The 14,468-nt window shown below is 34.7% G+C and overlaps 3 protein-coding genes across 3 annotated transcripts; 2 read left to right on the plus strand and 1 right to left on the minus strand.

Annotated features, from left to right (window-relative positions):
• The first annotated feature begins 172 nt into the window (after window positions 1–172).
• LOC103862515 (patatin-like protein 3) lies at window positions 173–4,583 on the plus strand. Its single transcript, XM_009140220.3, has 7 exons — window positions 173–2,422; window positions 2,636–2,838; window positions 2,921–3,107; window positions 3,177–3,338; window positions 3,411–3,713; window positions 4,125–4,300; window positions 4,388–4,583. The coding sequence occupies exons 1-7, from the start codon at window positions 2,282–2,284 to the stop codon at window positions 4,452–4,454; spliced, it is 1,239 nt and encodes a 412-aa protein (XP_009138468.1). The 5' UTR covers window positions 173–2,281; the 3' UTR covers window positions 4,455–4,583.
• Window positions 4,584–5,701: 1,118 nt separating this feature from the next.
• LOC117132670 (F-box/kelch-repeat protein At4g19865-like) lies at window positions 5,702–6,308 on the plus strand. The gene is made up of 2 exons (XM_033287478.1): window positions 5,702–5,872; window positions 5,928–6,308. The coding sequence occupies exons 1-2, from the start codon at window positions 5,702–5,704 to the stop codon at window positions 6,306–6,308; spliced, it is 552 nt and encodes a 183-aa protein (XP_033143369.1).
• Window positions 6,309–11,250: 4,942 nt separating this feature from the next.
• On the minus strand, window positions 11,251–12,849 carry LOC103862516 (heat stress transcription factor B-1). Its single transcript, XM_009140221.3, has 2 exons — window positions 12,169–12,849; window positions 11,251–12,075 (listed from the first exon to the last, which is right to left on the minus strand). The coding sequence occupies exons 1-2, from the start codon at window positions 12,376–12,378 to the stop codon at window positions 11,470–11,472; spliced, it is 816 nt and encodes a 271-aa protein (XP_009138469.1). The 5' UTR covers window positions 12,379–12,849; the 3' UTR covers window positions 11,251–11,469.
• Between the last annotated feature and the right edge of the window lie 1,619 nt (window positions 12,850–14,468).

Here is a 14,468-nt window from a genome sequence, read left to right on the forward strand (position 1 = left end):
TATATATATATATATACAATCCGAGGATAAGTATCTCAGAATTGTTGTAAGAGCAATACATGAACATAAATCAATATTTGCGATTAATCATTTAACTAATTTAGGGTAAACAATTGTGTGAAATTGACTACATGATGATACATTAGGAGGAGATGCAAGCTCTATGGATCTAGCAACAAAAACCACTTTAGAGAACATTGTCAGGATTGGAGAGAACGTGCTGAAAACTAGATTTGTGCATATAAACATCGACACTGGTGTATATGAACCTGTTCATGATAATATCACCAACTTGAGGTAGATTTAAAACCTTACAAGTTTGAAACCTTGTTGATCGCGCGGTTTGTTCGATCGCATGTAATCGCATTGATTGATTATTGGTTGATATACAGGTTTGCAAGAAAAAATCTAGTATAAAAGGAACGTAAGGATGCCAGGCGATGCATTGTATAAAGCTTGATGTACAAATAATAGTAGTAAGAAAGTAACTTTCTGCAGTAGATGCATTGTATAAAGCTTGATGATCGATCGTGCTTTTGCCTTTAGTTGCATAAAATAATTTAATGTACAAATAATAGTAGTAAGAAAATAACTTTCTGCAGTAGATGCTTTTGATTAATTTAGTTTACAGCCTATGATTCTCTATGTTTTTACAATGAAGTTGGATTTCGTTCATATTATTCAACAAGTATTAAAGTGGACAACTCAATGATTTTATATGTAAATTATCATTAAAAATCTAGCTTAAGAGGATGTTCAGTGTCAGAAGAACTTGACCCCTTCAAGACCCGTGGACAAAAATAAACTTTCATAAGAAAACTCATATATGTATGTTACACGCCAAAGAGTATTATTTAATCACATAATTAGGATACTACTTAAGAAATTTTAACAGGTCAAGCAAAAGAAACGAGATACGTGAAGAATTGCATAAGAGGGTGTGAAGGGGTAAGATAATATATATTGGATGATTAAATTTGTATTTCTTTTTAAATTGACACGACAAATATTTGACTTAAACTTGGATAAAATGATCTTGCAAACGTGGAGCATGGTGGCATGGATATATTTTGTACTACTCGTCACGGCATGGACAGGAAAAAAACAATACTGATTTAACAGGACATATAAAAAACATCAGACATCCTAACACAATATTTAAAAGGATTTTTTACGGCAGACAATATGTAAGAGGATAATTAGGAAAATAACCTCAGAATGCTTTTACTTTGACCGTAAACAAATATCACTCTTTTTCTTTTCTAAGCCTGGATTTATAATTAAAACGGAGCTTGATTTTAAGTTTTCGCATCTTAAGGTAAGCACGCCTAAAACTATTTCAAAAATTATGCAAGCAAATCCTTTTAATCTTCTCTAATTAATTATCTCCCTGGATATTCCAATATAGATTGTTGAGCAAAAACATGTATTATATATCTTTCAGGAGGAATAGAGAAATACTACGCGTAAAATTATTGTAAGTGGGAAAAGAAAAAGAAAATTATCGTAATTAAAACGACTGTAGTCTTGTAGACTAACCGTTTATTGCTTCGAGCAACCGTTATATTTGCTTGGAAGTATGGTTCCCGTTGTCTCTATACGTAAATACTATATTGGACAAATCTCATTCAAACGAAACTCCCAGTTCCGGGATGGTAACCTAAGTTTTTTTTTCTGAAACACAACCTAAGTTTTTTACATAAAATAAGCAAGAAGAATTTTACATAAAAATTCTTTAAATAAAAGACTATTCAAAAGTTATTAGCACTGAGGAATAAAAAGATGCACATATAGATGAAAATGTTCTAAAGCAGCGGTATTATCTTTATATATCTTTGAAATATATATGTTCAGGTGACTTTTGCTCCTAATTTGTGTGCATCTATGTCTACTAATTGTTTTTTTTTTATGGAAAAGTAGTTGTCACCTAGACTTTTTTCAATATAGAAGTATGTGTTTAACATGACATGTATAAAGCAACCATAAGTGTAACTTATGGGCTTGTGAGAGTGATGGACACGACATCCAAATCGAGAAACCTCCCAGTAGATTCACACAAAAAGTCCAACACTAATGCGATGCGTGCTAATATAACATATACATCTATTTCTTCTATATATGTGGGTTGTGTTTATTCGTAACGGTAGGTCGTTCTAAGAGCTTCATCACATTGATCACCATCTCTGTCTTGAAAAAGGAACGAGAACTTAAAACTCTTACCGACAAGACCATAAGCTTAGTTTTGAGATTACTAAAAAATAACTTAGAGATACTAAAAAATATGGATTTCTCGTCAGAGAGAAGAGTCTCTTGTCTTCCTCCTTCGTACGGACAACTTGTGACTATCCTTAGCATAGATGGTGGTGGGATCCGTGGGATCATTCCCGGTACCATCTTAGCTTACCTCGAATCCCAACTCCAGGTATGTTTACTTAATAAGTGTTTCTAGGATCGTCTCAAGCTAAATCAGGAATCATGTCCAATTTTTTTAATCAAAAGTATATTTGATAATGTAACAAACCAATAATGTTCTACAATATGTCTCAATCTTTTTTGTCTTTAAATGAAAATCTCTGTTGATATGACTATAAACGGTTGTGAATAGTGTGCTTCTTTGTAAATATATCTTATACAGGAGTTGGATGGTGAGGAGGCAAGGCTTGTGGATTATTTCGATGTCATCTCCGGGACAAGCACAGGAGGTTTAATAGTGGCGATGTTGACCGCAGAGGACAAAGACGTTAAAAACAGCCGTAACCGCAGCCGCCCTTTGTTTGCGGCCAAAGAAATCGTCCCCTTTTATCTCAAACATTCTCCTAAAATCTTTCCACAACATCGGTATGTGCCTTAAGCGTTTGCGTTTAATCTGAGATCATTCATTCAGAGTCATAGTAATCTGATAAACTTCTAAAATATGCAGAGGGGTGTGTAGTTGGGCTCAAACCATGAGGAGACTCGTACGAGGACCAAAGTACAACGGGAAATACCTTCACGAAGTAATCCAAGGTTACTTGGGAGACACGCGACTGACTCAAACTATGACAAACGTTGTCATACCTTGCTTCGACATCAAGAAACTCCAACCAGTTATCTTCTCTTCTTACCAGGTATATACACCAACATCCGTCCGTACGTAGTTGCATCACGTTTATTGATTCAATGTATCAAATACATAGGCGGTGAATCATCAAGTCATCGACGCAAAACTATCAGATATATGCATAAGCACATCAGCGGCACCAACTTATTTCCCGGCTCGTCGATTCATTAACGAAGACAATGAAGGAAACAAACATGAATTTAACCTCATCGACGGTGGTGTCGCTGCCAATAACCCGGTAAAAACAAAACCCTAATTTTGAAACCTAATTATAGATCGGTCATGTGATGTTTTTTTTATATTTTTGCAGACGTTATGTGCGATTGCGGAAGTGACAAAGCAGATAGTGAAGAAGAATCCAGCAATGGGAGAGATAAGCCCATTGGATTATACAAGATTTGTGGTGATATCACTTGGGACAGGTTCGATCAGGAACCAAGAGAAGTATGATGCAAAAATGGCGTCAAAATGGGGGATGTTAAGTTGGATCTATGGAAATGGTTCGACTCCAATTCTTGATTGTTACAGTGAAGCCATTCACGATATGGTTGATTACCAAAGCTCTGTCGTCTTTCAAGCTCTTCGTTCCGAGAACAATTATTTACGTATCGATGTGAGTATCTTCCCATGATAATTATGAAATGAAATGATATAATATTAGTTCTTTCACTCTTGGAATATACAAAGGAATGAAATAATTTTCAGTACATTAATTTTTTTTAGTAATGTAATATACAAAACTTGATGGCTTTCAACAATCAACACTTATTATTTGTTTTTTAATTTCTACTTTGAATATTTCAAATACAGATTTTTTGTCATATAATAAGAAGTTAATTAAATACATACATTTTGGTTTCATTTAAGCAAATACTAAGGAATGATTTCTTGTAAGATTAGTCTATATGGTATTTACTTGTACGAAACACTAATTCCACAAATATTAACAATAAGTTAGTGAAAGGTCAATTTTATTGACCAAAAATATAATAACAAATTACATTGTTATGTTTTTCTATTACAGGACGATGCGTTGAAGGGTGACTTAAGTTCAGTGGACTTATCGACAGACGAGAACATGGAAGGTCTTGTTCAAGTTGGTGAAGCTTTATTGAAGAAAAATGTTTCTCGTGTCAATCTCGAAACCGGCCATTACGAACCCATCTCTGATCACGTAACCAACGAGGAAGCTCTCAAAAGGTTAATAATTTTCCTTTTGATTAAAAAAAAGGTTAATAATTTTTTTATTTATATATGTATTTGGCTTTAATCTGTAAAATGTTACAGGTTTGCAAAGGTTTTGTCAGAAGAAAGGAAACTCAGAGAATCAAGATCTCTTAAACTCAAGATTTGATTTTATAAATGTACCCAAAAATAATCTGTAAAACTCATTGTTTGTATCTACTTGTGTGACTACATATATATTCACTTTACTTTGTGAGGAAAACAATATTTGAATATGAAAATGATCCCGTACATACAATTTGGCTTTGTGTTTCATTCCAATAAAATTTGAACAGTCGGTTAGTATCTCAGCTTCATCTTTGGTTATAACTTATAAGAATTGTAAGCTCGAGTTGGGAAGAGATGCTTGCCTCCTCCATTACTACGGTCCAATAATATGGGGCGGGCGGGGCGGGGCAGGGCGACGAGGAGATACGTTTTTCTGGTTTCAGATGTTTTCTGGCCTCTTGTATATTTTCTAGAAAATTTAGAAACTACTAAACCTATTTGAAAAGGGAATATATAAAGAGAAAATAAAATATTTAATGAAAACATATGAAAAACCAAAATAAGGAAACTATTTGTAAAGAAAAAGGAAGTACTTAAGGGGGCGACTGGTTTTCCCGCTACCACCCGCAAACGCAGCTTTTGCGGTTGGTAGCGGTTGTCGGCGGTTTGCAACAGTTATTCAAATCGCTCTAAACCGCTTCAAACCGCTCTGAATCTCATAAATTCAAAAGCTGGCTCCAGCTAGCGTTTGCGGTTGCGGGCGGTTGCGGAAGGGTAAATTTTTTTTCTTTTTTTTAAAACAATATATATACAAAACTAAAAATATTTCATAAAATATTTAAAATTGAAATTATGAAAATATTAAAATATAATAAAATATATCTATTATATTTTAATTAATATTATAAAATTTTATAATAAAAACAATTTCAATAAATTTTCAAAAATTAAAATTATAACTTTCTAAATATAAATTTTATATTTATTATAATTTAATGATTTTTGATATTTTTATAATTATATTAAATGTAAATATTATTAATTTATTATCTGACTGTTATCGTATTTGGTAGTTAATCAGTCATAAGTCACCCGCAAACGCACCAATTTTTAACCGCAGTACCAATCGTACAAATCTCTTAAAACCGCTAGAAATCGCAACTGCCAGCATCCACAAACTCCCGCAACTGCAACCACAACCGTTGCGTTTGAACCAGTCAGGCCCTTAGTCATAGAGGCTGAGAGATCCCTTCTTTATATTCATTCAAACATAAACAAAATCAAAAAGAAGAGTTTGAGTCAGAAGGAATTAGGGCACCCAAAACATAAAACAATAGAGAGTCAAAATAAAAAGTTGATGATGAATCCATGAAACGCCGAGGAAGAGACATCACATACGAAGAAACTGAAGCTGTCTTCTCGTCTTCTAATGGGTTATCTTTGTTGCCCGAAGAGATGGTTCTCGTCTTAAGTTGCTTGGCCCGCGTCTCAAGATCGGACCATGCTAACTTATCTCTCGTCTCCAAGTGGCACCGTTCTGTATTGTTTTCGTCTGAGTTGTACAACTTCTGATCTCTTTTGGGCTTCACCGAAGAACGTATCTATAGAGGCTTATGCATCCCTCCAGACTCAAACCCACGCTGGTTCACCTTCACCCTCTCCATGGAAACCGTTAACCGGCCGCTGGTCCCAGTCCGGTCTAACTTCTACCAGCCTCCGGAAGCATCTTCTATGGTGGCTCATGATTGTGGGATCTACATCATGGGTGGTAGGATTGGAGGGAGAGCCTCGTCGAGTGTCTTGTTTCTGGATTGTCGATCTCACACGTGGAGCACTCTCCCCTCTATGGTGGTGGCTCGATATTCAGCTGCAGCCGGCGTGGTGGACGTACGGTAAGATATATGTAATGGGAGGGTGTGATGACTCGAAGTCCAGCAAGTGGGGAGAGGTTTTCGACCCAAAGAAGCAGACTTAGGATGCCTTGCCGATGCCACCGCCTCAGTGTAATTTTCCGTCAATGTGCGAAAGCATAGTGATAGAGGAAGAGAAGGTGGTTGTTAGGAATGGCGCAAGGAGATGAGAATGTCGTGTATTGCAGTACAAGTGGTGGGCGGATATTGTGGGTTGAGCCACGTGAATTGGAGTGGGAGGTGATGGAGTGGAGAGAGGTGATGGGCTTGGAGGCTCTCAGGAAAACTCTCGCTGCCTCCAAGCTGGTCAGCTATGGTGGATGGTTGTGGGATCGGTGGGAGATATGCAGAAGAGAGGAACCGATGTTAGCGTTGGGGCTGGGGAGACTGGAAATCGATGAAATATTTCCTGGGCACAAACTGAATAACTCTGGTCCCAACATGTTGATCTTTGGAGAGAAGCAAGAAGACAGGTGAGATTAGAGGAAACATTGTTTGGTCCGAAGCTGTCATGACACTCGATCCTCCTCCACATCAGCATCACTGTAAGATTTTGTATGCTCTACCTCTCAACCTCTAACCAAAAACTCTATTTTGTTGGATTTGTTTCTCTCTCTCTCTCTTAGTTTTTCAGGTCTTTTCAATAGCCAATTCTTCTTAACATTTTGGGTATGTGATAAAATTTTATTTTGGATTTTTTTTTCCTTGTTAACCATCAAGTGTTTTTCATTTGTGGTGGAGTGGTGATATAAAGTATCATGACGTATCAGCTACACCATTCTGCACTTAATGAAAGAATTCAGCTGTTCATGATTCTTATAGAAACGTTTGGGCATGGAGATAGTCTTATCCCTTTCAGGTTTGTTTAACTGAACTCTTGTGGCACTTAGCAGAAAAAAGATATAAACATCATCAATCATTGGGTTTAGCCCACTTTACTTGCGCTCTTTTTAACAAAGAGGGCAGTTAATGTTAAGTGAGTTGTATTTCACAAAATCTTCTATTACTTCTCTGTATAGTTGTATGTTTCAGATAATTTTGTCCTCTTGGATCTTTCAGCAAACTAAGTATGCAGTACTAGAAGAGGATCTGGATATCTCATATCTTTTTAAGCTTAGATTTTAGCTGGAGATTATACTACTTTTTGCTCTCTTTAACAGCAATAGTGTTGTCTGCCCATTTTGGTGTTTATATGATTTTGGTTTCCACCAGCAACGAGGGGGTTTTGAGATCCATCAAACATTCATCTCTTACTTTTCGTTAAGCTTTTGTGTCTGAATTATTAACAGGAATTGAGTAGAGAGTGTTGCAAAATATCGCCGCAATCTTATATGTGGCTATGAGTAGTAAATATCACCCTTCTATTATATTACATAGAGAAAAATTTACAGCTTCAAATTTAGAAGTGTAATGTCTAATGTCATCGTGTGATATATACGTGTGTGTTAATTACATAAGCCAAACAAATGTGTGAATTACATAAGCCAAACAAAAAATATGTGTTACATTTAAGATTGTTTTTACAGTGCTAGAGAGTTGGTAGTAATGGTCTTCTGCCAAATAATGGTGTCATGGACAATAGTAAAGAGTAATGTAGAGTCCAGGAAAGAGTCTAGAACAACTAACTCGGAATCAACGAATACTATTCAAATATCCGTTTGAAATAAAATTACAATATGAGATAATGGATAAGGATCAAAGTAACAAAAATTTGATTACTTATTTCCTTACAGAAGTTAGCTTTATTAAAACTTGTGAGTTTGTTGATATATTTTTCTCCATATTAAACTCATCTTAATTTTATAGCATTCTTTTGTTATTCCACGAACTACGTAAAAACATGGAAACCATCTATATTTTGACGAAGAGGGTTAGACTACCAGCAATGAACCTGTTGAATTGTGGATTCAACAGTTGAACTCACACAATGAAACTGTTGAACTGGAAAAAATGTATACGTGGATCAAACCAGGTTGAATTCAACAAAAATGGGACCAATTTGACACATGTTGACATATAAATGGAGAGAGAGTTGAGAGAGTGAAATCCACACACTGGCGATTAGAGAGAGGGCGAAACAGATTTACCCTTTTAAAAATTGTTATATTTTCATTAGTTGTCCAAATTTCTTTAAAATTCTTATCCCTTCAAATTATTAAAGCTCAATTGTTTTGTTGGAAACATATTTAAAAAAGCAAAATTTATATTAAAATTAATGATTTTTATAATCTATAAATAAAGACTAATCTCACTTCATTTGGACACATAAAAAAACAATTTTTACTATAATTTTCTATTAGCTTCCAATCAAAATTTGTTTTTTTTGGTGCTTGAACTTATTTTTTTTTTAAATGGATGACAATAATAATTATTCTAACACTCAAATTTTTTACTAATTTTATATGTATCGTGTGTACTTGAAGTTTTATAATGTCATATGTTTTAGTAATATTAATTTTTGTATTATTTTTAAAAAAATATTTAGCTGAGAATATAAATAAAAATTATTAAATTTATTAAAAAAATATGCCCATTTAATTAGTTAATTTAATTTCAATTGAAATTATTATTAATATGTAGTTATTAAATTATAAAAGAAAAAGATGAATTAAAAATGGTGGGGATATGGTGTTGAATTTTATTAAACAAAACTATTGTAAAATTAAAAATGAAGTATTGAATAATTATGTGGAATAAAGAAATGATGATGTGAAATGTTAAAAGGAAAAAAGTATGGTGTTAAATACTTTCACCATTGTAGGTGGTCTTACAATTAATCTATGAAATTGAATTTTTAAAAAAAGCAAGAAAAGTGTTCTTTCTTTTCCTCTATGAAGTTTCAACTAAGAACGATCTACATTATAATAGGACAGTTGCATCACTCGTGATGCGACACGTCAGCAGGTAAGTGGGCTCCACTTTTAAAAAGTGTGAAAAATGTCAAGTCTGTGGTTCAAATCCGGGTTACTGTGATATAAACACCAACATTTATACCACTAGACTAAAGGATACTTTGTACATTGATGAATGAAACTAATATATATTTATGAAGGTCACCTGTTTTATTTTTTAATAGGCCTATGTAAAAACACTCAATCGACCAAGTTATCATTCAAGCCCACCAATATTGATAATTAGCAAATTACGGGTCGTCATCACTCTTGCCCCTCTGTCAATCATGCCGACGTTCCATATGAACCCTAATTTAGAGCTTCAAGAGTTCACCCAGCCTTTAATCCAAAAAAAAAAAAAGAGTTCACCCAGCCTCCGTCACATCTATCATCACTTCTAATAAAAGTATTCACTATGTTGAACTAAGCATATTTTTCCCGCTTCTGCTGTTTCAAGTATCCATCGGCCCACTACTATAAATATGTGGCAAATAGCGCTATTTTGATTCACTATTTTCACTTCCCAGTTATGCCTAATGTTGATTTTCTCAGCGATGTCGCGAAACTTCTTTTCCATGAGCTCGATGAGATACTGTGATGTTTTATTGGAATAATAGTTTCAAGTATTACGTAGTTATGCTGATGTATCGTATCAGATGGAGAACATATTGGAATTTCTAGGCTAGAACAAGTTTTAGTTGATCACAAAACTGACCGAAAGCAATATTCTTTGAGTTTACTCCAGACCTATATATTAACTTCAGGTTAGAATTTTTGTCATATAAGTTTGTATAGGTTAGCAGTTTCGATTATATGTTTTCCCGATTATGATTGAATCCTACTTTTGTTTTTCTTTCCTTGGTTAGGTAAATATCTTTGCCAAGGCTGATGATCTTCAGAATCAGGCTCAACCTCTTGAAGATTTTGCAAGAAGGCTTAAACCAAAGGTATTTAGTAAATGTTGAATCTTGTTAGAAAGATTTAGTTCTTTGATTTCGTCTTCATGTGTATATTTTTACGTGCAGCTTATGTTTATATTTGGAACCCTATATTAACTAAGATTAACTAACCGACAAAATTTGTAGAAAAAAAGTGTGGTGACTATGGTAGGAAAGACTTTTGATCAGTTGGTATCAAAATGTCCTGATAATGTTCATCTTGAGGTAAGTAAAACTAAAAGACCACTCTGCTAAACCAAATATTTTATTAATTGAAATCGAGATAAAAACTCATGGATCGTGTGGGGGAAACTAAAAACAGGTACATAAACCATGGTGTTAAATTGTGAGGCACTGAGAAGCACATGTCGTGAAGTTGGCTAAGCATTTCAAAGGCTTTGAGAATTTTATTTGTAAGAATTTATGCATCGGAAAATGAGCAACCCAAACTACATGAGAATTAAATCTTACCTAAAACCAAGATAGGTGATTCCCAAATCATGATCCGATCTTTGTTAATGACAGGTTAATGATTATCTGACGATATTTCTCTACAAATTTGGTAGAAATGAGAAGCAGAATAACCCTTTTCATAGAGCTTCATTAGCTCAAGCCTTTTTCGCTTTCACTACTTTTTCGTGTATCTTAACAAGTCTGATTTGCAGTTAAAACTATTAATTAAATTGAGTTCTCAGGACATGACTGTATTCATCAACGAAAAGTTAAAACCAAAAGGTAGTACTGTGAAGGATGAATTGTAGTCAAAGGAAATGTAGACATAGGAAGAGACATAATTATTTTAATGTGACATTACATGATTCTAATATTCTAATTAACATTCACACTTTTTTGATCTCCGACTCAGAGCTGTACGCAGGTACCTTCAATTTATTCATAGAAAAAGATTAAGATAAGACTAGAAGAACACAAAGTTATACTGTACAAAACTTGATAGATAAACCATACATGTGTCATCAATATATAAAAAGGAATTACAAATACCAGAAAACGTACAAAACACAAATATAACACATGCAAATAATATGATCTTGTAAATACATGCAAATTATAAAATAATATAGACGCAAACTGTATATAGCATGCACTTATAACTAAATGGCGTAGAAAACTCACTAACTCTACGCTTCCGCGGATTGAAAGCCACCTAGTAATTGTAATGACGTTGAACCTAATCAAATCCCATGTTTTTTTACATTAGAAATCTTGAGAAAAATTAAAATACAAACACCCGATCCTAAAATCTGGAACTCCGACGTTACGTCTCTTATTTTTCACCTTAAATACACTATGTTAAGTATATAATACATGAAAATTATTTTTAACATTTCACGTGTCACACGATTGTTCAGACAGTATCTAGTAGCAGTCTTCTTTTATCAGTTGCAAACTTTGCTGCGTTTCCACAACGGCGCGTGAAAGTCCACGTTCTTTATATCCGTCCTATGGGACCCACCCACGACAAAGTTTTTCTCATCCCGGCCCCTCTTCTTTCTCTCTCCTTTCACCCACACCCCAAACAATTTCAATCCTTCACCTACCCCCTCCTTCTCCACCCCGTCTCCGCCGCAGCCTTCGCAGTCACTCTCTTCCTCCGACGAACAATCTCCGGTTATATTCGGTTTGAATTTACCTCCTTTAACCATCTGATCAATCTGTTCCGGTCCTACCTTCAGCTGATCCGTCAAGAAAGCCACCAGCTCATCGCGCTGCCTCTTCGCCGCCGCGAGCTCCGAGCTTAAACTGTCGTTCTCACGTTTCAGCTTCTTGTTCTCTCCTGATAGATCAGCAACCATATTCTCCACCGAACCAGGATTTTTCGACCCCGGTGATGACGTGGAATCATCATCACCCGCCGAGTTTGACTCTGCCGCCGCCGCGATCATCGCCTTACGCCGTCGTATCTCCGACAGCAGATCCTCTTGTCCTCTCCGGAAATGGTCGTTAGCGAACTCCCATTTGTCCGGTACAGTTTTCCGGAATCCCTACAAGATAAAAGAATCTCATCAGGCTTCTAGAAGCTTTTTTTAAAACCAAAAAAAAAAAGACAGAACATATGTTTGGTTTTTGTAACTCACGTAAGTGTTGAGCTGACGAATGAAGCTTGAGAAGTTATTATGTTTGAAGTATTTAGGAAGAAGGTCTTTAGCAAACTCTGCTGTTTCCCAAACGACGAAAGCTGTTCCGTCTTCGTTCCATGAAACGACGCCGTCTGTGCTATGATCATCCACTAGCTGATACGTTTTGCTTAAAAACGGCGCCGGAACAGTTCTCTGCGCCGCCGTCATCTCCGGCCAATTTTTTTTTTTTTTTTAAATTAAGAAAAATAATCTACACAGAAAAAGAAAAGAAAAGAACGGAACAAAGTATTAGCAACTAAAGAGCAAGAGAGCAGTGAGAAATTCCCAGTCCCAGCAATAGAAGCCTGAGAGGAAGACACGAGAACGTAGAAGATCGGAGTTTCGTTTAGTTTCTTCCATTTAAGGAATGATCTGCTGGAGGAGGAAGATGGAGACGACGACCATAACTCGCCGGAGCAAATCCCTTAAGATGTAAAATTAAAACTAGTTTATATGTGTTAAAAAAATTCGGGGTGGTCGTCGAATTTATAGATCCTATGCTGGTTCTAGAAATTCTAAGACACATCTTTTCTTTTATATAATATCTTAATCAAAGTATTCAAAAAGTCTCCTTTTGAGTCTTCTTTTTCATCTTTTGAATTGTGTTTTCCCTTGAATATTTGTTCTCTCAGAATTCCAGGAAATGATGCCGTATATGAGTTTTAAAAAAATTGTATGTGACTGATATCATATATGATATATGTTATCTGAAATTATGTAATTTAGTAATTGCTTAAATATGTCGAACGGCCAAGTAAAAAAGCATGCACACAGAAATAAATGAAAATGAATTTATATATGTTATTCTAGAAAGTTTATAATTTAACAGATATGCAAGTTTTTTTTTTTCAAATATGACGGGAGATAGCAAGATGCGACTTTGTTTACTTGCTTGTGTCTATTATATTTCTTTTTAATATTTTAACGAGTTCACCTAACACATTTCATCTTCAATTCACATTTGGATACCAATGAGCTTCACTCACCTTTTGTTTTCAATGCGTATCATTAGACTATATAATCTTGATAGTATATCTTAATCGTAACAATTTCAAGTTCTTACAAAACTCATCGACACCACGTCTTCGTTCTTGGATTTATTTTCAACATTTGGCTTTTATCCGCTTTATCATTGATACCACGGCTTGATAATAATATTCATGAAAGACGGTAAATCTTACTTCTCGAGACAAATTCAACATCTTAAAAATCATTGACATCTACGTCTTCATTGTTGGATTTATTTCCAACACTTTTGTGGCTTTTATCCTATCATTGGTACCACGGCTAGATAATTATACTCATCAAGGAGAAAAACAAATCGTATACATCAGGTAGAATGGTAGTCGGCAGACACGAGATAGTTGCATGCCTGCATGGTTTGATGAATGCATGAATCTAACTTTATTAAGACACACAAATACGAACCTAGAATATAAATTATGATTCCATATTAGAAATTATGACTGAAATTCTAATTAATGTATGGCTCAAGTTGGTAATATTGTGGATGTGAAAGATAAAGGGAAAATAATCAAAATATAAGTATCAGCAAAAATTACAATTGACACGTTATAATTTTCAACTGATAAAATCTTCAACTATTAAATTACCTAGTAGTTTAAGTCCTTGATGTTAAAATAACTTGTAAGGTAGTTTTGAACATTTTAATTTGACTCTTCTATGGAAAGTTCCAACTCATTCTAGGTTGTGGTGACAATGACATGAGAAAAAAATTGTTCACTTGGCCAAATCATCTGAAGTCAGACTAAATGGTTTTTCTTTTATAATAAATGGTTATAAATTATAATAGCTGTACTGTACCTAATAACTACAACAGTGAAAAGAAAAAATTTAAAACACACTGACACGTGTTATATAAACATCGATTTGAAACGTAACTCTTTCATTTTCCACGAATCTTTTCGATGGAACTTGAAAGATAAGTCTGGTTATTGTATGATTACGTTTGTTGAGCATTTAGAATGTTCCACTACAACATTCATGAACACATTCAAAATGCAATATACATAATATACAAATACAACATGTTCTTCTTAAAACCTCTCAAACAAAGTGGTCCAAAAAAATGGGATTTAAATTGCAGTCTGATCAGTCATTCAATGTAATTATTATGTATGCCAATGCCATATGATTCACGTCATACGTTGCCACTATACTCACCTCAAAACACAAGTGATCATCCCAAAATTTGTTTGGGCACCACCACCACCACCACCACCATTGATCAATCACAA

The sequence above is a fragment of the Brassica rapa genome, chromosome A03, assembly GCF_000309985.2.
Source record: "Brassica rapa cultivar Chiifu-401-42 chromosome A03, CAAS_Brap_v3.01, whole genome shotgun sequence".
In the NCBI taxonomy this organism is placed as follows: domain Eukaryota; kingdom Viridiplantae; phylum Streptophyta; class Magnoliopsida; order Brassicales; family Brassicaceae; genus Brassica; species Brassica rapa.

What these genes read in the sequence shown, in the direction of transcription:
- LOC117132670 (XM_033287478.1), top strand. Translation starts at nt 5,702, where the DNA reads ATGAAACGCCGAGGAAGAGACATCACATACGAAGAAACTGAAGCTGTC. An exon ending in TCTCCAAGTGGCACCGTTCT is followed by an intron (nt 5,873 to 5,927) that starts GTATTGTTTTCG and finishes GCTTCACCGAAG; the next exon opens with AACGTATCTATAGAGGCTTA.
- LOC103862516 (XM_009140221.3), bottom strand. Translation starts at nt 12,378, where the DNA reads ATGACGGCGGCGCAGAGAACTGTTCCGGCGCCGTTTTTAAGCAAAACG. An exon ending in TTCGTCAGCTCAACACTTAC is followed by an intron (nt 12,076 to 12,168) that starts GTGAGTTACAAA and finishes TTTATCTTGTAG; the next exon opens with GGATTCCGGAAAACTGTACC.
- LOC103862515 (XM_009140220.3), top strand. Translation starts at nt 2,282, where the DNA reads ATGGATTTCTCGTCAGAGAGAAGAGTCTCTTGTCTTCCTCCTTCGTAC. An exon ending in ACCTCGAATCCCAACTCCAG is followed by an intron (nt 2,423 to 2,635) that starts GTATGTTTACTT and finishes TATCTTATACAG; the next exon opens with GAGTTGGATGGTGAGGAGGC. An exon ending in TTATCTTCTCTTCTTACCAG is followed by an intron (nt 3,108 to 3,176) that starts GTATATACACCA and finishes TCAAATACATAG; the next exon opens with GCGGTGAATCATCAAGTCAT.